Source organism: Zalophus californianus, chromosome 7, assembly GCF_009762305.2.
Source record: "Zalophus californianus isolate mZalCal1 chromosome 7, mZalCal1.pri.v2, whole genome shotgun sequence".
Classification (NCBI taxonomy): Eukaryota; Metazoa; Chordata; class Mammalia; order Carnivora; family Otariidae; genus Zalophus; species Zalophus californianus.
The window spans coordinates 51,265,921-51,290,552 of NC_045601.1; the positions used below are offsets into that span (position 1 = coordinate 51,265,921).

General features: G+C 34.8%; 1 protein-coding gene across 8 annotated transcripts in view; it reads left to right on the top strand.

The window, feature by feature from the left end:
• Nucleotides 1-20,765, top strand: part of WASF1 (WASP family member 1) — a 66,821-nt gene extending 46,056 nt beyond the window's left edge. For 6 of the 8 annotated variants that reach the window (XM_027601172.1, XM_027601169.1, XM_027601170.1 and 3 more), the window contains 8 exons: nucleotides 1,104-1,264; nucleotides 6,778-6,912; nucleotides 11,887-12,040; nucleotides 13,111-13,228; nucleotides 14,720-14,892; nucleotides 16,927-17,106; nucleotides 18,165-18,793; nucleotides 19,901-20,765. In XM_027601172.1, the coding sequence (XP_027456973.1) occupies nucleotides 1,132-1,264; nucleotides 6,778-6,912; nucleotides 11,887-12,040; nucleotides 13,111-13,228; nucleotides 14,720-14,892; nucleotides 16,927-17,106; nucleotides 18,165-18,793; nucleotides 19,901-20,058 (1,680 nt within the window). In that variant the 5' untranslated portion in view covers nucleotides 1,104-1,131 and the 3' untranslated portion in view covers nucleotides 20,059-20,765. Of the gene's footprint in view, nucleotides 1-1,103; nucleotides 1,265-5,476; nucleotides 5,607-6,777; nucleotides 6,913-11,886; nucleotides 12,041-13,110; nucleotides 13,229-14,719; nucleotides 14,893-16,926; nucleotides 17,107-18,164; nucleotides 18,794-19,900 lie in introns of those variants that run through there. The other 2 variants (XM_027601174.1, XM_027601173.1) reach the window with 2 other exon arrangements.
• The last annotated feature ends 3,867 nt before the right edge of the window (nucleotides 20,766-24,632 follow it).

Sequence of the window (24,632 nt, forward strand, 5' to 3'; positions counted from 1 at the left end):
TTTTGCTTGCCTCACTTCCTCAGGGACATCTTCTTTTTTGTCTCAACCACTTTCCTTATTTATGTCAATAAGTTTACCTTCACTAAATTCTTCTGATTGCAGATTTCGAGTCTCTCAAACAGTGATAATGGCAACATTCCCACAATTGGCTGTTTCTTCTATTACTCTATTTACATTTGAACTCAGTTTCACTTCCAGCTTTATCATTTTTCATTTATTTACTGTACTTTTATCTGTTGGCCAATTCTCTCTTTTAATTACCCATTTTGTAAAATTTCAGGTGGGTTTGGGGGCAAGAAGGTAACCCAGCTACATGCTTTGCTGTCTTTAGACAGGTGAATTGAATGACCAGTCACCTTCCAACTTTGGAAGGGAAGTGATCAGTCACTGATCATAATATACATCTCTTATTAACATAGTGCTTCGTAGACTGAAGTGCTAACAAGGAAATTTATATTTATGCAGTTGTAGTTAATATAGTGTGGTAAGTGAAATTGGAACCATGTTGTTGGAAACTGGTATTTTTGAACTAAACCTATGATAGTTGAAATTTGTGTGGATGTGAGACCTGGGAAGTAAGGGCTGCCTATAATGGAAGAAAGTGGAACTATTTAATCAATTAAAGATATGGTCGGTGTTGATGAGATTGAAGATGTAGGATTACTTGGACTGTTTGATCTCTAAGCCATTGAACGCCTGATACATTTTATGTGGAAGTGTAAATTTGATCCTATTCTTCCAGCTTTAATTCTCTTAAGTGCTTCCTTAGAGAAGACCTTTCACACCATTTCTGAAAACAAAACAAAAATCTAGTTGTAGTAAGTAAAAACTGTGGTTTTAGGAGAATAATAGTGATAGTGATTTATGAGTTCATTATAAAGCAAATGACATTGAAAGTTTTTTTTTCAATTTTTATATAATGTTGACATTCTAGTAATTGAAGATGAAAAAGGTGGTTAATAAATTTTGATTCATTTAGTCAGTAACTCCATTTTCATTGTCTTTGTACTAGCAAATATTTTATTATTAAATGTGAAAGATGAGGTATTACTCTGTGTTGGGTGCAATTGAATAATGTTAATTTATTGTTTGATTTCCTACAGGTGAACTGACACAGAGGTTGATCACAAGATGCCATTAGTGAAAAGAAACATTGATCCTAGGCACTTGTGCCACACAGCACTGCCTAGAGGCATTAAGAATGAACTAGAATGTGTAACCAATATTTCCTTGGCAAATATAATTAGACAACTAAGTAGCCTAAGTAAGTATTTTTGTATCAATGAAAAATATTTCTTGCAAATCAGAATGTTACGCTTTAGAGTATGAGTATGAAGAAGATGTTCCTATGATTAATTTGGGGGAATGTTTGATGAGAAGAATACAGAGTTATCTTGAAAAATGTAGCCATTTTAAATAAAATTAATGAGTTTTAGAATCATTTCTTCTCTGCGTGTTTCCTCTGGGAAAGAGAAATAAGGACAATTTTAGGAGCAGGATCACATGATGGATAAGAATTACTGAAATTGTTTTTAAAATATGATTTGATCTATGAAAGGTAGTGCCAGGGTTGTACTTTTGCTTGCTAATTATCATTGTTACTTTTTTAGAGGCTTCAATTATTCACTGGTATCTCTCTCTTTACATATATTCTGTTAGCCTAAGGAAATATTTTTATATTATTAAATATTTAAAATTAAAAGGTGTGAGGTAGTCACTACTCAGAGGATTAGGTTAGTCAAGTGAGTTGTCTAAAGGACATTAGGAGTGTGACATGTAGCATGCTGTGAAAATAGCAAATGAACCTGGCCTCTCACAGACAAAAGGCAAGCAGCTTGGCCAGATAGTAAAGGGACAGGTAGGGGAGGAGGTAGGCAATGTGTTCCCATGATAAGACTGCAGAACAGAACTGCTAAGTTAAGGAATTAGGTAAATTATTCTAAATTTAAAATCGAGAAAATTTAAAAAATAAATCCAGCTAGAGCAACATAAAAATTACCTTTGAATGCTCTTGGTGAGAGCACTAAATTTCTACATTGCCTGTGAAATAGTTTTAAAAATAAAAGGATGTTTATTTGAATTTAAGTATATTCTTTGCCCCTTTCGGTGGTTATTTTTTCAGGTTGGTTGTTGGCAGTGAATCATTAACATATTATTTACCTGTTTTTTTTCTTGGGAAAGTCAATGTAGAATATACTTTTGAGACAAGTCAAAAGAAGAGTCCTAGATATCAAATTAGTATATAATTAACGATATTTTTAAAGACATTTGCTGACCTTTTTTGTGACCTAGCACCAATTGAATCTAACATGACTTTGTATAAAATTTGTATTACAGGGCGCCTGGGTGGCTCAGTCATTAAGCGTCTGCCTTCTGCCCCTGTCATGGGATGGAGCCCTCCATCGGGCTCCCTGCTCGGCAGGAGGCCTGCTTCTCCCTCTCCCACTCCCCCCTGCTTGTGTTCCCTCTCTCACTGTCTCTATCTCTGTCAAATAAATAAATAAAATCTTCTAAAAAAATAAAAATAAAGTAAAATTTGTATTACTGCATGTACATGAGTATGTCAGTTAATATTGAAATACATATTAAGAGCATAGAAATGACAATATAGTTAAAATTTTATTTTTTTTAAATTTTATTTATTTATCTGACAGAGACAAAGCGAGAGAGGGAATACAAGCAGAGGGAGGGGGAGAGGGAGAAGCAGGCTTCCCACCAAGCAGGGAGCCCGATGCGGGGCTCAATCCCAGGACCCCGGGATCATGACCCGAGCTAAAGGCAGATGCTTAACGACGGAGCCACCCAGGTGCCCCAAGTTAAAATGTTTCTTAAAGTGAATTTTGGATCTAATACAGGCATGATGTTTTAGGTATATTTCCAATGTAGAATTTAGAGCTAATATAACAATTAAGAGTGTTAATTTGCTGTACTAACCCATTTTTTAATATAACCTAAAGATGGAAACTTAAGGAATGTTCGAGTCTGGTATAATCCCTGTAAGTAACATCTATCAGCAAGCACATGGTCATGTTGTCAAACTCTCAAAATAGAAATACCTTGTAAAAATATAACTGGTGCTTCAGATTTGGAGTCTGAGACTATTGTAGACATTTTCTAAGCAGTTTGTAGAGATTCAAAAACAAAGAAAACCCATAAATATTGTAGCAAGGTGTAACAATAGTTTACTGCCCTGGAATTAAACTCTCTGACAGTTTTCCTACTGACATAGTTGGAAATCAAGAATTAAATTTAAAATGCCCCTAGCTAGCCAGAATAAACAAGCCCATGCACTAAAACTATGTACATAAGATAGCCGATTGATTCCTCTCTCAGAGTCATTTACTTTTACTTTGGTATTTCATACAGGTTTGATGATCTGATTTCCAGACATTTATGCTTCATAACATTAAAAGAGGGAGGTATAGGGGAGATAAAAATAGAAGCAGGTATTACCTAAGCCAGTCAAAAGAAGTAGTTTACAGCAAAGGAGGAAGAGACATAAGGGAAGAAGCAATATAAAAACCGGATAGAGGCCATTTCATGTAAAAGCAGATATTCTTACACATTTCAAGGCTGCTTCTCACATAGAACATTTTGATTTCATAATCAGCTCATTACTGAGTCCTCAAGAAAAGATTAAGTTATGTTTAACTTTGTATTTCTACTTAAGACAGAGAAGCTTAAAATAGATTTTACATCAGTTTTCATCCGAAGTAGTTAAAATAATTAATGCATTAAATAATCTGTGAATTACTTAGTAAACTTGGCTATCCAAAATGGTTCTAGGTAATTGAGATGTTGACTTTGGTACTATCGTTAGCACAAAAGTGTTAAGAGAACACCGAAATAAAGGTCAATTGCAGGAGACATCCTCCTGTCTTAGGGGACATCCTCCTGTCTTCTTCCTCACAAAAATGTTTTTCCTAGTAGAGCACAATTCTCTTTTATAATAGATAATAACTGAAAACATAGAATTCACTTTCTATAAATTTCTTCTTTTATACCAAAATTCTTTCCCATTTTATTGTTGTCTTATTTAATGACCATTGAGTCTCTAATTACCTGAGGGATCTTTTGCCATTCTCTCTTCCCAAGGCCATCCTTCTGTTGAATACAGTCAGTTCATGCTGCCAAGATGAGCTGGTAGAGCCTAAATTTGACAGACAGATGATAGCAAGGTAGGAGGGAGGATAAATAGATTGGCCTGATAAGACTAATTGGAAATACAGACAATAAACTGATAACACTGAACACTTTGCTGTGTGATAAAGCTACATGGTTCTTGTCTGAAAAGAGTATACCCCTTTTGAATTGAAGAGTCGAATATGATTAATACTGAAACCATTCTGAACAGTGTGATCATGTATATAATTAAAATAATGAGTTTTAGATTACAGGAACTGAGAAAAGAGATAAAAATAAGGTGAAGTCATTACAAGAGTCTTGCTGAATGAAATGTGAATTGAATTGGGCCTTTAAGAAACAAAAGAATTTGGAAAATGGAGAGGAAAGAAGAAGGAAGGCATTTTTAGCTTGCAAGAATAGGCAAATGAATAGAGGCAAAAATAAATATGTAAGGGGGATTAAAGGGACAGATGATATTGGATAATATGGCAGACACTGATTTTGGAAAAAATGTTAGTTGAGAGGATTTTGATTTAGATTTAAACACCATAGATGATAAGATAGTAAGGAGAACAAGTAGGTTCTTGGGTAAGAAGTATAATACTTCTCAGGTTAATTCAAATTCAGATACATGCCCAATCAATTTTACATTACAAACTTTATTCCTTTTACCTCAAAGAGAAAGAGGAGGTAAATTTGGAAATTAAGAAGGGATATGAAAAGAGACCAGATGGGATGTTTATTTTATCCACTGAAGTACTTTAGTACTTAAACCTGTAGTGGGGGGGAACATAGACTCTTTTTAAAAAATCTTTTGAGAAACTCTGGTCCCTCCGGAAAAAAACATTTAAAAACCTGTGAATAATTTTCCATTGGTTTACAGCTTATAAATTAAGGTTCCCTATGTTAAACTAAGCTCTTTTAAAGAAGAAATTGTCTCTTCTATCTCTGTATTCCTAGCATTTGTATCCCTGACATCAGTGGAATAAATGAATAACTTTATACCTGCCTTTTCTTACACTTGGGACTTGGGGTGCCTTCCTTATCTGCCAGAGAAACTGTTCTGGAAATGTCTCAGACACCATCCCACACCCAAAAGTTAGGTGCTTTTTTCTCTATGTTCTGTGGCTTTTACCTTAAATCACAGTAAGGGATGTCTATTGCTGACCCCCTACCCTATATGTGGAACCCTACCAGGTTCTTTGCTCACTGTCTCCTTTTCTTATAAATTCTTTTTGAAGCAGATATTTTTATCCCTATTTTACAGGTGAGGAAGTTGATACCAAGGCCTCAAAGTGAATGGAATAAAGATTTGGACTTATTTATTAAATTGCTTTTCGTATTTGTTTAGATGTCTGTTTCTCCCTCTGTTCAAAACTCATCAATGGCAGAGACCTTCTTCCATCATTTTTATATACCCAGGGTCTGGTACAATGTCTGGCACATGAGACCTTTTCAGTCAATTTGGTTTAAAGATATATGTGAGTAAATGAATATATACAAAATGATTCTTTTTATTATATTTTTGTAGACATTAAAGTTCTTAATCTACTATAGAGACTTTAAAGTTCTGATTTTTTTTCTTAAAGATTATAGAATCTCTAGGACAGGAATTTTATGTTTTACTTTTTGGTGCCTTTCAGAAGGTCATCCACCTGCCTGGCACAGAGCGAGCCCTCATTAAATACTTGTTGATTTAACTGATAATTTATTGAAGTGCCTTGAAAAAATGCAATATTATTCAAATATAAACTAGTGAGATTAATGAATTCATTTAATAAATATTTATTATCTCTGTCTCAGGAACTGTCCCAATAGAGCTTCCTGTTAAGCTAGATTTAACCTACACAGTATCTTTGGGTCTAAAATATCTTTATTTAGGAAGATCATCAGTTTTTTTTATTCAAAGGTGCACATAATAATTGACTCACCTTTATATTGTAAGTATGCATTACTTTATATGTTCTAAATATACTTGAATAATGTTTTCATTATAGGTTACCTAAACTTCTCCCTGGCTTACTTACTAGATTAGAAATTTCTATTTTTTTCTTCCTTTTTTCTCCTTTAGAATAGGATTATTTTGCTTATTCTTTTCAGTGATAGAAATTTATATGACTAGAGAAAATATAGTGATTGTAGATTTATGATGCTTTTTTTAGGAAAATAGAACAAGAAAATATAAAATATCTCATAAATTTTCAGAATCTATGTTTTGGGTATATCTGAGACTGGTCTTCTGTTGGGCTTATGAAGACTCTTAGATCTTGCCATTTGGCCTGAAAATCAGTTCTAGTGTAGAGTTTATTTATGAATGCTGATTTAAAAGAGGTATTATTTGTATGTACTTTTACATCATAATGTTCTCTACCTTTAACAACTGGGCAGGTATGGATAAAGCAGGTAGAGTATTTGCATTTTGGGCACAAGACACCTAGCAGGAAGTGGTAGAACTAGTATTTAAAACCAGATTTCCCGGGGTTTATGTTGTTTTCCCACTCTGTCTCAGTTTGGTTACTTTAGGATTTAAAGTATAAACTAGTTCCAAATAAATGCCAAATTCATCAGGACAGCACTTTTAAAATGTTAAATTGTCTGATATTTATCTCTGATCACATTAAATTTTATGGTATATGTTTCATTTTTGCATAGGCAAATATGCTGAAGATATATTTGGAGAATTGTTCAATGAAGCACATAGTTTTTCCTTCAGAGTTAACTCGTTGCAAGAACGTGTGGACCGCTTATCTGTTAGTGTTACACAGCTTGACCCTAAAGAAGAAGAATGTAAGTTTATTCATATTATATTTTCTTTCACATATATCTTAGGTTTGGTGAGAAGCAATATATTTAAGAAAAGTATTAAACAGTTTATTACAAGTCTTTTTTACCCATGGCCTTTGATGTACATGTTGTAATAAGTCAGTGAATTATCTAAAAGTATCATTAGTATGGCTCCTGGCTTTTCTATTGTCTTTTTCTTTTTTGCTTCTTCTTTTTGTATATTAAATAGCTTTTAATTTTTTGACGTAAAATTTTTTTGAAGATTTTATTTACTTATTTTAGAGAGAGAAAGCGAGCATGGGAGGGCAGAGGGAGAGAGAATCTCAAGCACACTCCACAGTGTGGAGTATGGAACTCTAACTCATGACCCTGAGATCATGACCTGAGCCGAAATCAAGAGTTGGACACTTAACCAACTGAGACATTCAGGCACCCCTGACATAAAAAAAAAAACTTTAGCCAGACTTTTTCTCCATTCTTTTTTTTTTCTCCTTTATAATTTATTTGTATACTTTTGTCCTAGAAATAAAAATTGTTTGAAAATTACTTGAAATCTTTAGGTTTTATTCTGTAAGAATATAATTCCTTTTAATATTCTTTTGTGTGTGCATATTGTTAAATTGCTAAATTCTGAACGAATTATTTGAATGTTACTCCCCACTTTAAATCACCATTTCCCAAAATACCCAAATAGCCTGTATATAGGACAAAAGTGTTCTATACTGAGTATTAAACCAGGGATATCAGGTAGAAAACAATATAGCAATCTGAAATAATGGTAGAAACTTCAGTGGTAAAACAACATATTATACTTCGATAGAATACATTGAATGCTGTTGTGTCTCACATTCCTCTTTTTGGTTTTTTAGGTGTTTTTTTTCTTACACAAAAAGAAATGGAACTATTCAGAACATAATTTCCACTTATTTTCCCTAGAGAATTACTTAATGTATGTCTCTTATAACCCTTTCTTCAAAATATTTTTTTGTCGAATAACATTTTTAGTATAAGTGCAAGTTGTGTAATAGACCTAAACTTGAATGAAAACAATAGAAGATATCACTGGGAAAAGCAAAAAATAGAATGTAATGATAAATATCTTCATAACTGAACCAACTTCTTTTGATATAACCTAATCTAAAGCTTAAAAAAGTAGACAACATGTTAAGTTTCTACTGATTCCAAAGTGATAAACTCAGATCTGGATGTGAAAAATCAAAACAGTAGTTTTTCTTCTTAAACAGCATTATTGAGATATATTTCATACACCCTACAATTAACCTGTCTAAAGTTAAAGTGTACAGTTCAGTGGTTCTCAGTATATTCACAGAGTTATGCAACTATCAGCATAATCAATTTTAGAACATTTTCATCACTCAAAAAAGAAACCATATACCCATTAGCAGTCGCTCCCTATTTTCCCTTTCTCCCAGCCTCTAGCAATCACTAATCTACTTTCAGTCCCTATGGTTTTACCTATTCTAGACATTTCTTATGAATGGAATCATACAATATGTGGCCTTTAGTGATTGACTTCTTTCATTTAACCTAATATTTTCATTATTGGTTCATGTTGTAGAATGTATTTGCATTTCCCTGAAGACTAATGATGTTGAGCTTTTTCTCATGGCTTGTAACCATTTAAAGACAAGTGATCCAGCAGGAAGTGGTAAAGCTAGGATTTAAAATCAGGTTTAAGTGACTTATCAGATGTGTATCTTCTTTGGAGGTTCTTTTCCCATTTTTAAGTTGGAATGTTTTTCTTTTTCTTGAGTTATAAGAATTCTGTATATATTCTTGATCCAAGTCTCTTATCAGATATATGATTTACATCCCGTTCTGTGGGTGATTTTTCTTAGTGATATCTTTTGAAGCATGTACATGTATATTAATTATACTTCAAGAAATTCTTGAAATAATTGCTACTAGCGAAAAAGTATTTTATGACCATACATTCAAATATATAATTTACCTCCAAAATTTTTAAAGTTAAACATTTAAGTTATAAATATATGCCATCTAATAATACAGAAATACAGAGGTAGTTCCTATATGTAACAGAAATAAAAATTAACACTTAGTTTCAAAATACTGTTAAATTTCAACAAATATCTTAGTACCCCAATTAAAATTGAAAACAAAAATACACATAACAGTTAAGTAACTTAAATGATATGTTTAAATGTTTAAAAAATTTTTAATGTGCCAGTAACTGTCACAATTTTTCATAGTTTCCTTTAAAATTATGAGATCTTGCCATTTGCAACGACGTGGATGGAACTGGAGGGTGTTATGCTGAGTGAAATAAGTCAATCAGAGAAAGACATGTATCATATGACCTCACTGATATGAGGAATTCTTAATCTCAGGAAGGAAACTGAGTGTTACTGGAGTGGTTGGGGGTGGGAGGGATGGGGTGGCTGGGTGATAGACATTGGGGAGGGTATGTGCTACGGTGAGCGCTGTGAATTGTGCAAGACTGTTGAATCACAGATCTGTACTTCTGAAACAAATAACGCAACATATTTTAAGAAAAAAGAAAAAGAAGATAACAGGAGAGGAAGAAAAGGGGAGTATGTCAGAGGGGGAGACGAACCATGAGAGATGATGGACTCTGAAAAACAAACTGAGGGTTCTAGAGGGGAGGGGGGTGGGGGGATGGGTTAGCCTGGTGATGGGTATTGAGGAGGGCACGTTCTGCATGGAGCACTGGGTGTTATGAACAAACAATGAATCATGGAACACTGCACCAAAAACTAATGATGTAATATATGGTGATTAACATAACAATAAAAAAATTAAAAAAAAAATAAAATTATGGGGAGCATTGGAGAAGGATTCAGAATCTAAAAGATGAATTGCTTAATCTGATGTCGTTTTGGGGTTGTTGGAAAGAAGAAATTTTCAAAGTTATTTAACCTAGATTTTTAAATTCAGTTCACATGAAATAACATTATGAAGACAATACTAAATTATGGAGTGTAATATTAGTATTTTTGTTTTCTAAATTACTGTTAAATAATTTAAGTAATGGTGAGAACTATGACTATAATTTAGAAAATGTGTAAAAAATGAGTTTTTAAACAAAGACATATAATTATATTTAATTATGTTTACAAATATTTTGTTGACTTTCTGTGTTACATAATACTACTTAAATACCAGATGTCGTTGTTGGCAACTGGACGGGCTTTTGTCACAGTGGCCTGTTAAGACACATGGTAAATGAGAGTGGCTAAAGATGGAGAATTGCCAATTAATGGGGCACCTGTGTGGCTCACTTGGTCAAGTGTAGGACTCTTGGTTTCGGCTCAGGTCATGGTCTCAGGGTCATGAGATCAAGTCCCATGTTGGGCTCCACCCTCAGTGCAGAGTCTTAGAGTTTCTCTCTCCCTTTCCCTCTCCCTCTGCCCCTCCCCCCGCTCTCTCTCCCTCAAATAAATCGTTTTTTAAAAAAGTGCTTATTACTTTATACATTCTTTACATCCTTGACTAAGAAAGTTTAGAAAGATTAAACACTAGGTTCCATCCTGGTTATATACTTCTGGTAAATAAGTGGGGTTGGGGAGTGGCAAGAATTGATCCATTTTGATTATAGAAAACAGAGGCCACATCTGACAGGAGCCAGAGAACAGTGTGTGGTGCTAGGGCTAAAGGATCAGTCTCAGAGGCAGACAGATCTGGGTTTTCTGTTCTGGCTCCATTGCTTATTAACCATTTTGCCTTGGGCCAGTTATATAATGTTTCCTAGTCTTGGTTTTCTTATGTTTCAAGTAGAGTAATAATTTCTCTTATTGAATTGTTGCAAATATTAAGTAAAATAAAAATTAGTGAAAATATTTAGCACAAATAGTCCATACTCATTAAATATCTCATATCATTCTTTAGTGATAATGAGAAAAAACTTTTTTCTTTCCTTCTCTGAATTTTACTTTGTTTTTGAAAGTGTGTTAGAAATCATGCAGCAGTGGAATACTAGGAAGACAGTCCTGGTGTGGCCATTGCAGAGCCACATTTGCTCCAACTATTCCTAGATCCAAAGGTTCTTGCTGAGTGAATTTTACTTGTGAGGATGATAGAGATACTATTTTAGGGAGAAGAATAATTTTAGAATTGTGTAGTACTGGCCTTGCTCTGGTATAAAGCATTTATCTACATACTTAAAGCCATATTAAATATGTTAGAAATCACCTACTTTTTTAATATCAAAAAGTCAATCTAAGAATTAAGAACATACTAATTTGTTACATTTCTTATTTTAACATGCTGCATAGTCCAAAAGAAAATGAGTAAATGAAGTTATTTTAGATTATCATGTATGTGATGGAGCTCTGCTGGTTACTGGAGATACTAATGTGCAAGACAGTGTCAGTCTTCAAGAGCTTATAGCTAAGTAGAGATCCTTACAGTATAAGATAAAACATAAGTGAAATAGATGATGATATAGATTCCCCGGTACTTGAAAATATTTTCTTTATGGCAAAGTTTGTTTTAAGTTTAAAGCATATATATAATATTTATAGTCTAGATAGCATAGAGGTCAACAGTTTATTTAGCCCAGAATGCCACTGAAGACTAAGTAATTCCTTTAGTGTTGTTGATATAAGCTAAATAAAAGTAATAAAGGGAAATGGGAAAAAAGATTATTTAAAAAGAGGAAGAAGAAAAATGTGGGTTAGTGGGGGCTGGGGATGGCAAGTAGGAAAAAGATGTTTGATGGGAAATGTAGATAATGCTTCAGGTATCATTAGAGCCTTCTGAGCCTTAGAAATCAAAGGTGCCTTCAAACTTACCTGGTTGGAATGATATTGGGATATAATGATAGAACATTTAAAATAGGGTTCCTGATTTACAAGCCTCTACAGTCACAACTTCCTGAGCTGTGCTGACTCTTAAACAAATACAGTTTGTGAATTTGTATTTATGTGAAATCCACTTAGTAAAATAAATAAAATACATTTTTGATTTTTGTTTTAGTGTCTTTGCAAGATATAACAATGAGGAAAGCTTTCCGAAGTTCTACAATTCAAGATCAGCAGCTTTTCGACCGCAAGACTTTGCCTATTCCATTACAGGAGACGTATGATGTTTGTGAACAGCCTCCACCTCTCAATATACTCACTCCTTATAGGTCAGTGGGCTACTAAATATGAAGGCTGGCTATTTATTGCAGAATTTCAGTCCAAATCTGTAGCAGTCTATCCCCAAACATTTTTTACGTCACTGGGCTTTTCACCAACACAGAACCCTCTTCATCCACCACATTTAGAAAACTTTTGCTTTATTCACTAGGTACATTCCTAAGATTCTGGCATACAGAAGACAAGACTTATACAAGGGAGTTGTTTTAAGAAGTCTTATTAATCAAAGCCAATGGCAGACTTATTAATATGAAGGGGCAAAGAGTTACTGTCTTTTTAATGTAATAGCTGGTCAGATGAAAAATAAAAAATGAAGAGCTCAAAATTCCACCACGGTAACAAAATAAATATCATTTTTGCTTGCTCGTGCCTACTCTTGATCTATATGCATTAAGTTTTTACAAAATGCATATGCAGTATCTGTTTTTAAAATGTTTTTTACCATTTAAAATAAAATCTGGAATTCCTCAGGCTTTCTTTGGGGGTACTTTCACATGATTGGTTAAATGGGTAATTTAAGATACACAACACATATCCTGAACAAAATGGTATTCAGATATTTATCTCAAACTGTTTTGTCAGTATGCAAGTCATTGGATGAAAATAACTGTGATTACTAGAATGAGTTTTAAAGGATATTTTTGGGATTTGGTGAGATAATAAGTAAATTAGAGTATTGGCAGAAACCCTGTGTAATTTCCCTATTCTAAATGATATTATTGTCTTTTCAGGCTTTTATCTTTGGCAGAACCTTTTGTAACTATTGGAATTTCCCAAAGGACTTTTAGAAAAGTTGGTATTCAGCACAAGTTAGGGATGAAAATTGTCCAGATGTTCTTCAGATTAGTAACACCAACTCTGAAAAACACCTTTTTTTCCATTGTCCTTAGTTTTTTGTCTGATTCGTGAGAAATATTTTATTGATGCAGCATTCTAATTTATTTTGTCAGTATTTTTACACATGCTGTATTTCATTAATGTAAGAGAAAAAAACATTTTAGTAAAATTATTCTGATTGCCTAAGTCTTACTGATATATGTTTTGATATTTTATATTTCAGAGATGATGGTAAAGAAGGTTTGAAGTTTTATACCAATCCTTCGTATTTCTTTGATCTATGGAAAGAAAAAATGTTGCAAGATACAGAGGATAAGAGGAAGGAAAAGAGGAAACAGAAGGTATTAAAAGAGATTCAAAAAATTGAAGTTAGTTTTGGTGTATTTGTGTTTTGTTGCATACGGGGAACTTGTTTAGGCTTGTATCTTGACAGTTTTATACTGAGGTCTTTATAACCACACAGGAAGATCACAGTCTACTGGAGGAACAGGTGAGCAATCAGATTATTACAATATGGTCTGATAAGCGCCATAACAGAGGTATGTGTGGAGGGTTTAGGTAGCACAAAACTGCACCTGCTTTAGCCAGAAGACAGGGTTGGTAAACACTTTCAACAAAGCTTATAATAAATATTGCAGAACAAACAGGAATTAAGTGGACCAGGGAAAAGGAGAAGGGCATTCTGGTAAGAAGGGACGAAGGAATATTGTGCAGATATTGGCAAAGTAGATTAAGTTATATTTTCTTACCACAGATCATATCCTAAATGTTTTGGAAAGATTATTATATTCTCACTAAATTCCTGTTGTCTGTCTGCTGTGTTGCCATTTCCTACTTGGTAATAAAATTCACTTGGATCTCCTTTATTCCATGTTGATGATAACTGGAAATAAAGAAAGAGGAAGCAAAATTGGGATTTAGGCAGAATTATGAAGGAGGCAAAATCCCTCTCTTTCTCCTGTAACTATCTCTCCTCTCCTCCCTTTCCCTCATAGTGGCTTCATTTTATTTTCTGTACTAGATAGTATCCCAGCATTCTAGCCAGAGTTTACAAACTGGTGACTGGAAGCTCAGGTTATGCCTGCAGTCAGTGTTTTGTTTGACACACACAGTGGTTTTAAAATTCTTGAACTGGAAAGCCTTGAATGGGCATGCCTGGTTTTGTTTTGTTTTTTCATTACAATCCCCATCTTACACCTGACTTTCTTCATTCATTTTACAATGTTCACATGAACATTTCACATTCATGTATGTGATCTGCTTGGCCCCTTTGGGCATTTGACTTTGTTACACCAACTCTAGACCTCGCTATGCTTTCTCCCACAATTTGAATTATTTTGTGTTTTAATTTTTGAATACCCTGTTTCTGATGAGGGACACAGTTGTTATGGGTTAATTGGATAATTGTATTGGCTAGCTAATTGGTCACTTTCCAGATTACATAGCCTTAAATTTTCAGGTTTTGGTTAGAGTTAGTGCCATTAATGGTAGAAATTTCACTCATTATAGCAAAAACTAATAGATGTGGGAGCAGAATTGGTGAATCTTTTTTCATCCGAAAGGACTTTCTGACCTCAAATTTTATTATTTAGGCATACTGTTTTTATCTGGTGCATCAATTCAAATTAGAGGTTAAAGAAACTGGGATTGGAAGCAAGCTAGCTAAGATTTAATTCTGAATGTACCAATGAACTCTCTGTGTTACTTTGACTATATTATGATGGCATTGTCTTTTTCAGTATTAATGTTAGAATTTTATTTTGATTGTTATAACATCTTTTTAAAAACTTAGCCCTTCAGCATTTGGCTTTGTTTTAATACATCTGTTATAGCAGAAAAATCTAGATCGTCCTCATGAACCAGAAAAAGTGCCGAGAGCGCCTCATGACAGGCGGAGAGAGTGGCAGAAGCTGGCCCAAGGCCCGGAGCTGGCGGAAGATGATGCTGATCTCCTACATAAGCATATTGAAGTTGCTAATGGCCCAGCCTCTCATTTTGAAACAAGGTTTCTTTTTTGTTTGTTTGTTAACAAAATTAATGATAAAATACTGGCTCTGTTTCTAATATCTATGCCTCTAATTCTTAGGTCCTGAATTGTTGAACCAGCAGACCCTGCTTTAGCTATAGAAATAATTTTGAAACCCTGACCACTGTGAGCCTACTAAAGTCTGATCTTGGGCCAGTCGTTTTCATACCTGGATTTTAGTTTTGTCCTCTATAGAAAGAGGTGGTTGGAATAGATGATCTTCAGGGTTGTTTTAGCTTTCATATGAAGTCTCCATGCTTTCTCAGGCAGAGTCTGCTAGAATTTCATAATAGAGGAATGGGGTCTGGAATGTTTTTGAAATATTACTGATTCACTACATATAAAATAGGAGCTGAGAAAGGGTAATATTTTGTTCCTTTTTCTTTCTCCTGACTCCCTTTCTATGCCACATCTCCCACCTCAGTTACATCAGGAATTTTAAACAACATTACTCATCCCCTTTTGCAGAACTATAGAATAGGTGGTCTTTTTTCCTCTCTCAGTAGCCATGGCCCCATCTAAGTAACATGCTATCCTAACTAAACATTATACTAGCATCTTTCTGTAAAGGAATTTGTGTATAGTTGAATGAGTATAGTTATTATTATATATATTATAGTTACTGATTTTTGAATGGAAAAGAGCTTAAAGTTTTCTTTGGAATAATACATGTAAATTATTAGGCTCATATCTTGGCCAAGTTTAGGAGTAATATATGTGTAAGATACTATTTATATGCATTACTGGAAGAAAAAGACCAAAAAGGATTGAGATTTATTTTAAAAAGTAATCTATAGGGGCGCCTGGGTGGCTCAGTCGTTAAGCGTCTGCCTTCGGCTCAGGTCATGACCCCAAGGTCCTAGGATCGAGCCCCTCATCCGGCTCCCTGCTCAGCGGAGAGCCTGCTTCTCCCTCTCCCACTCCCCCTGCTTGTGTTCCCTCTCTCGCTGTCTCTCTCTCTGTCAAATAAATAAAATCTTTAAAATAAATAAATAAATAAAAAGTAATCTATAGATAAACATTTTTTTCTACTACTGTTAAGTAATTATGATATTACCTTACCCGGTAACATAAGTACAATACAGTTAATCCTTGAACAACGAGGGAGTTAGGGGCACCAATCCCTTTTGCAGTCAAAAGTCCACATGTAACTTTTGACTTCCCAAAAACTTAACTACTAATAGACTACAGTTGACTGGAAGCCTTACTGAGAACATAGTCATTTAACACATATTTTGTATGTTATGTGTATCATATACTGTACTTTTATAATAAAGTAAGCCACAGAAAAAATGTTAAGAAAATCATAAAGAAAATACATTTACAGTGCTGTACTATAAAATAAAAAACCTCATATAAGTGGATGTGCTCAGTTCAAACCTGTGTTCAAAGTCAGCTGTATTTTCTAACTTCCTCTGTGTACATTCGTCCCCAGCATGCACTACAATCAGTAAATATTTATAAATCTTAAGTCACATGTTGCTTTGTTGTTACTCAGTTATTTTCTGAGTACCCTACCACCCTAACAAACACCAAAAAGACAAAACAATATAATTAGCCATCTCCGTGGTGCTAGTATCATGGAGGCCTTTCTCACTGATAAAGACATTTGGAAGTCATTTAGGTTTAAGAGAGCAACGAGATATCCTAATGGTAGAAAATTCCAGTTTTCATATTCTAGCTTTTCGTCATTGGCATCGTGTTTTAAAGGAAAAAAATGAGAGAGACAGATAGCTTTGAACACAATTTGCCAAAAGTTAATTACTTTCTTTTCTTGTTTATAAGATTCTATATGTAATACTTTTTATTCTTTTGAATTGAATTAGTATTATTAGTAGGTTGCATTGTGAGCAGCATTCTTTGTTTTAAAAGCAGTAATAAATTTCTAAAGTTTCTTAGTAGTGGTTAAAATATTGGCATTCAAAGGATACATGTTAAATATCTCCTATAGAACACTTTACTACACCAGTAATTCAAGAGAAATACACTGATACTGTATTTTTTTTTTTTAAGACCTCAGACATATGTGGACCATATGGATGGATCTTACTCACTTTCTGCCTTGCCATTTAGTCAGATGAGTGAGCTTCTGACTAGAGCTGAGGAAAGGGTCTTAGTCAGACCCCACGAACCTCCTCCACCTCCACCAATGCATGGAGCAGGGGATGCCAAACCCATACCGACCTGTATCAGGTATGTTGGGACAGGCACATGATATTTGTTCCTAGGGGTTGGTAACCTTTTTCTTGAAAGGCCAGTTAGTAAATATTTTAGGCTTTGTGGGCATACATTCTCTGTCACAGCTATATACTCAGCTCTGCCATTGTTGCGTGAAAAGAGCCATAGACTGTACATAAATAAATGCCTGTTTGTGTTTCAACGAAACCTTATTTACAAAAACAGAGAGCAGTTGACACGTTCTCGGGGAAAATTTAGTGAATGAGAATTTACTTTAAAGATTAAAGTGTGTTTCATTTTATTATAGCTTTCTTATCAAGCACATGATGTGCAGTATATTAATAAAAATTAAGAATTTCTGGACTGTGGTAAAGGACTAAGAAATGGGAACCAAAGGTTTGATTCTAAGTGTTAATTTGCTATTATGGGGAATACTCCCGAGAATTTGAGAGAAAAGAGGCAATAATCTTTCAGTAAAGCAATTTTGAAGTTGAATTTTGTCCATTGTTACCCAGATTATAAAATTTTTAGTAGGTAAATAGAGACCAGCTTTATAATTTTCAGTTAAAAAAATCAGCCTTCTGTCACTGAGTCATTTGATGTTCCATCCTCAGGAAGGAAGAGAGCCATAAATTTCCTTTTGTGGCTTGTAATTAGTTGTTATTGATTTAACTGAAATGACATATGATGAGTCTTAATAGCTTCAGTATCAATGCAGCGTTTAATGGCCACAGGTATTGCTACAAATACTGTAATATGATAAATGTTGAGTCATTATAAAGACTCCTATCACAGCATAAAATTGAACATTTTATTTATCAAAGTAAGCATAAAATGCTTGAGTGTATATGACAGGTGCATGGAAGGATGAGACCATTTAGAATATTACAAACGAAAGCACCACCTCTTCATTTTCTTGTTGCTACCTTCCCTTCACCCTAAATACTGAAGAATTTTTAATTTCTTTAGGAACATGTTAATGCATCTACCCTGATACAATGACTGATAGTTGTATCTTTCCTGTGGTTCTTTCTTTCTCTTTTAATAACTTGCTAGGATTTCTTTATCTTCAGTTCTGCTACAGGTTTGATGGAAAATCGCCCTCAGTCACCAGCTACAGGCAGGACACCTGTGTTTGTGAGCCCCACTCCCCCACCTCCTCCACCACCTCTTCCATCTGCCTTGTCAGCTTCTTCCTTGCGAGCCTCAATGACTTCGACTCCTCCCCCACCAGTACCTCCCCCGCCTCCACCTCCAGCCACTGCTTTGCAGGCTCCAGCAGTACCTCCACCTCCAGCTCCTCTTCAGATTGCCCCTGGAGTTCTGCACCCAGCTCCTCCTCCAATCGCACCCCCTCTAGTACAGCCCTCTCCGCCAGTCGCTAGGGCTGCCCCAGTGTGTGAGACTGTACCAGTTCATCCGCTCCCACAGGGTGAAGTCCAGGGGCTGCCCCCACCCCCACCACCGCCTCCTCTGCCTCCGCCTGGCATTCGGCCACCATCCCCTGTCACAGCTGCAGCTCTTACCCATCCTCCCTCTGGGCTCCATCCAGCTCCATCTACTGCCCCAGGTCCCCATGTTCCATTAATGCCTCCATCTCCTCCATCGCAAGTTATACCTGCTTCTGAGCCAAAGCGTCATCCATCAACTCTACCTGTAATCAGTGACGCCAGGAGTGTACTTCTGGAAGCAATACGAAAAGGTAATTGCCTCATGGCCGTTGAGAGCATTGCTATGGTAGCATTAGAAACTTTCTAAATATTTGACACAGTAACATTTTCCTCACTTATAAAATTTTAGATGATATTTTTGCACAAATGGTTTTTATTTATTTTTTATTTTCTTTATTTTTAGAAGATTTTATTTATTCGAGACAGAGAGATAGAGAGAGAGAGAGCATGAGGAGGGGGAGAGGCAGAGGGAGAGGGAGAAGCAGGCTTCCTGCCGAGCCAGGAGCCCAATGGGGTCCTCGATCCCAGGACCCTGGGATCATGACCTGAGCTGAAGGCAGACACACAACCATCTGAGCCACCCAGGTGCCCCTCACAAATGGTTTTTAGAAAGGAAAGCTATGTTCAACGTATATTTTAAATCATTTTCCAGAAAATATATCACATTTAATTATTTTATTTTCATACTTTGGTAGGGATTCTTAAAATGTTTATGGAATAAATGAGAAATTTAAATATCAGACTTACAGAAAATTTAGTTAAAACCCTTTATATTATGTTTAATATGTATATTAACTCCTTTAAAAATGGTATTTTCTTCAGTGTTAAGGCTGTCCATTTGGTGTATCAGTGACACTTGCTCTACCAGATGCCTTTATAGGATTAACGTTCCTCTCTCAGGAGCCAGCATTTCCTCTTATTCAGCCAGCATTTCCTAGGCACCTACTTTAAGCCAGGCACCAACAGTATAGAATGAATAATAGCGCCTTTCCCTCGATTCCTTGGGAGAATAAAGCCACAGGAAATATACTCAACAACATTCATTTGACCACTGGTTAACTTTTTAGGGGGGCTGCTGAGTAGGGAGGCACAGTAGACCATCATGGCTAAATAAACTGTAGATACTCACTGGGATAGCTGGTAAGTTTGACCAACTAGTTTTATAGATAATGAAAGAATTAATTGACCAAAGTAATATGATTCCAAATATGATCCCTTCAAATTCTTTTTAATAGATCTTGCTTTTCATTTTCCTGGTAGTATTTCTCACATGTATTTGATTTTATTCCAGAAAGATTAATAATATGTAGTATTTAGTATTTTGGTTTACAATGAATGCTTTGGTTTTTCTATATCAGGTATTCAGCTACGCAAAGTAGAAGAGCAGCGTGAACAGGAAGCTAAACATGAACGCATTGAAAATGATGTTGCCACCATCCTGTCTCGCCGTATTGCTGTGGAGTATAGTGATTCAGAAGATGATTCAGAATTTGATGAAGTAGATTGGTTGGAGTAAGAAAAATGCATTGATAAATATTACAAAACTGAATGCAAATGTCCTTTGTGGTGCTTGTTCTTTGAAAATGTTTGGTCATTCCAGTGTTTTGCTTTCTTTTCCTTATGATAAATAACCCTTATCCTCCATAATTTTTGATTTCTAAGAAAAATAATAGCATACATTTCAAACTAAATGTTTTACAGTGGCTTATCTTTTTTATTTTTCCCTGAAAAGATAATTTGGTCAAAAAACCACTAAGTATTAAGCATGGACAGCTGTTGTTAGAGTAGCAGATTCAGTTTTTTGAGATATCTTAATTGTGCACTTTGTGAATTTTAATTTAAAGAAAGCAACTGAGATTGAAATCTTGAGGGCAGCTGTATCTATTAATGAGCCTTATTCCATTTCCTGATGTTTTAAAAGAAGAAACACTGCCTTGATTATATGAATACACTCAGAAAGTACACTTAGCTAGTAGTATTGAATTCTCTTAAAGGAATGCTTGAATTTTTTTTAATTATTGTTTTACCGTTTTTAAATATTTGCCTTATTTGAATGTTTAGCAGCACCCCCTTTCCACTTATATATTGTGTGGTACGATTTTGCTTGCCTATAAGAGTTTAAAAAATTTCCATGTGAAATACTCTGACATAAACATACATGTAACTTACATTAACTGTTAAGAATTAACAGTCTGATTTAATAAATGGTTCATTTTAAAGGTTCATGGGTGTTGCTCTTTGAATCAAACTGTTTCTGATAATTTATCAAATATATATAAAGTAGGCTTTTAATACATAGATAGTAAGCAAAAAATGTTAAAACCACTTAAGCTGTATAATTTCCTCTTAATTAAAGAGATTCATGTTGTCTGGTATGTAAGGTAGCTTTTATATCATTTTATCCTAAGGTCACAAAAATCAGTATTTTTTAACTCATGCTCTTAAATTAAAATCTCAATGTGCTGTCTAATTTCAACACAACTTGACTTCAGTTTAACAGCATTCTTAATTATATTTTACAATGATAAAGTGAGTTGTTAATGTTTACACAGTCCAGATTAAAGGATGGAGGGAAAGCAGCATTAATATTAGATTGTTTAATGTGAAGTTTTTGTAGTTGGACTGTAAAAGTGACAGTAGTCTTCATCCTTTTACAGTGCAATTTCTAGCTCCTCCCATCAAGACATGGGTTCTTTTCCACCACCCCCCCCCCGCCTTGGATCTGAGTGTTGCTGAGACTTGTTCTAGCCAATAGCGTTGTCTCAGGTTAAGCCTGCTAGAAGATCAGAAACCTCATACAGAGAGCTGTGCCAAGTGAGACCATCTTAGACCAGCCAAGCTCACCCACTGGCCAGCCGTAAACAGATGAGCAAGATTAGCTAAGATTAGCCCAGCTCAGAAGAATTGTTCAACTAACCTATAAATTTATGAGCAAAAAAATAATGCTTATTGTCTTGTACCTAAGGTTTGAGATGGATTATTTCATACAGCATTAGTGCAACAGTAATAGATAGCTGATAGATGAGGTCATTGGTAACTTGATAATTTGGGGGTTATTTAGGTAAATAACTAATGACCCGTACTCCTTGTGGAATAAGAATGAGGAACTAAGTTCTATTGTGGCAATAGTTTGGACATTAAAAAAAAAATTTCCTAATAGTTCTAATTAACAGAAGATTTGCTTTGTTCTTTTGGGTAGCTTTGCCTAGAACAAGAGATTAGATAGTGGGGGCACCTGTGTGGCTCAGTCGGTTAAGTATCCGACTCTTAGTTTTGACTCAGGTCATGATCTCTGGGTTGGGCTCTGTGCTGGGTGTGAAGCCTGCTTAAGATTCTCCCTCTGCCCCTCCCCCCACACCCCACCCACCCACTCACATGCACACACATGCTCTCTCTCTCTCTCTTTCTCTCAAAAGATTAGTGATTTGAGATTTCCTTCAACTTTACAAATATATATGTATATGTTGAATTCAACTCAAGAAAATATGACACAATTTAAAGTTTATCCTCCTAAGTGTGTAAAAGGCAGTGGCAGTATATAGTTTTTATAAAGCTCAGTTGGGCCAGTAACCAAAATGTAATGGTACTGGCATTGGAGTAGTTACGGGTAATAAAAAAGGAAATGGTTGGGGGTTTCTTAATAATAGAAGTGGATCTGCTTTAAAGCCTGGCAGTACATATCCTAAATAGTTCATGAGATTATTTTGTTGTTTGGAACATTCCTGAAAGATAAGAAAGTGCCCGTAGACTGAAGGGGCCTTATGTGTCATATCTATTTTGAAAGCAGAATAACCTTTCAGTCTAGATATTTCAGCTTAACTTGGTGATAGAATTTTGGAACAACTGTTCAGTGGTCAATTTTAATACCCTAAGAATGAAAGTTACTGGACAATTACTGTCTTCTTCTTACTGAATTATATTACTATTCCACTAGGTCATGGAGCATAGAGGCAGGAAAAATGAATTGTATATCATGGAGAAATAATTGGCTTCACTTTTTTTGGTCAGAATTGTTACCCGTTTACCTCCATATTGCCAAATTCAACAAATACTTTTTAGTCCTTAAGTTATTTGACCTTTAGTCTGTAAAAAATACATACAGAATATATTCTGTGCATATTCTGTGTATTGTTTTCTGTGTATATTTCTCATTTTCACTCCACTGTTCCTTGAAGCTGTCTCTGGCTTTTTTGTCTGTGATGCTGTTCTTTCCCCTTCACAATAATGGTAAGACAGAAGAGGAGGGGAATATTTAGCTGCAGTGGAGCTTAGGAGGACATTCAGTCATTATAGAGGGAAAAGAAGTGTGTCTATAACTTTTTCTAAGGAATATTTGTAAGTTCCATATTTATAAGTAATTTTAAACTAGAACCACTGCTTTTCAAAACTTACCTATTTAGGCAGATGAGATGACTTCTGAAGCATTTTCATGTTATAAATATTTATTAAAAGACAATTAAGGAAAATGTTCATTTGGATTGTGTTCTGTAAGTTACAAAACACCTCCTTTTATTTTCACTTTCGGAAAGCCCTACCCTTTCTTCAACATCCATCTCACATCCATATTCTCATAAAGTCTTCTCAGATCACCACGACTGGAGTTCATATATATTCCTTTTCAATTTTTCTAATTCTTTTATTATAAGCCTTCTTCAAGTACACTTAAATGCCATTTTGCATTACAGTTATTACCTATTCAAGCTTGCCAAATAGATTACTCACAAGAGAAAAGGGGCCTTGTCTTAAACAGGCAACTCATAATTATCTCTTCTTGTAAACAGATTCCGAAATAAACTTTTTTTCTTCTGTCCCCTGGTGCTCTTAAAATCGTATCTTCCTAGGCACTGCTCCTGCTTAGAAAAATTTCCTCCATTAATCTCAGTAACACAGTTGAGCTAAAACTAGTCCTAACTTCATTAAAACTGTGTGTGTGTGTATGTATGTGTGTGTGTGTAATTTAAGAAATGGAAAGCATAAGATTGCCTCTTCTGGCCAAAACTTAAAAGTTACTAATATTTCTGAAGTCTTAAGGCAGAGAGCAAAATTGATGAAGTGTTTTTATTTAATGGGAATATCATGAATTACTTTCAAAACATAGCTTTAACTTTGCCCTTAGTAAACATACTACTGCTGTTTATTTTTTCATTTTCACTCCACCGCATTTACCTTGACCCCAGCTGTTTTTAAAACTACCTCCCTAAAAGTACTGAAGCAAGTACAAAATAAATTATTTAAAGCTCCTGAATAGTTTAAGAAATTCCTTTTTGCAATTCATGATCTCTGTATTGTCTATGTTACATAGTAAAAAAATGTAAATAAACCAATGCAAGATATTAATCATGCAGTATCAGAATTTGAAGATGGCTTTGCTGCATTGAAGTAATGAAAATGAAATATCAAAGTATGATTTTTTTTATGTTAATCACCATACATTACATCATTAGTTTTTGATGTAGTGTTCCATGATTCATTGTTTGCATATAACACCCAGTGCTCCATTCAGTACATGCCCTCTTTAATACCCATCACCAGGCTAACCCATCCCCCACTCCCCTCCCCTCTAGAATGATATTTCTAAGTTGTATCATTTAACTGTAATTAATAAGCTAATCATCTTACTGAAGCCAAACAATAAATAGGAGACACTTAAAATACAAAGAATATGTCTTTTCCTCCCTTTATTCATTGCTGTATGAAGAACAAATTTATTTATGTTCTCCATGATTTGGCTGTAGAATGCATCAGTAATCTCTTGCTTTTCAAGCCTGACAGCCAGGCTGTGAATAAAGAATGAATACCAGCCTTGAATGAACATTTCAGGCACTTTTTTTTTTTTTTTACAGACTTGTTATCAATACCTTTTTCTCATTATTGTAAGGCCAGCTGCTCTTTTTTTCCTTTAGAAAAAAAATTTAAACCACTGACCATGTATTCAAGTCATCTTTCTCAGGATATTTATAGTTTCTCCTCTTTCTTACTGTAGATAAATTTGCTTAGTGGTAATGATTTTGAATATTTTATAGTATCTATATAAATATGTTCCTTAAGTGTATGTGTGTGTTATACTCAAAGACTTCTTAATAAATTTCT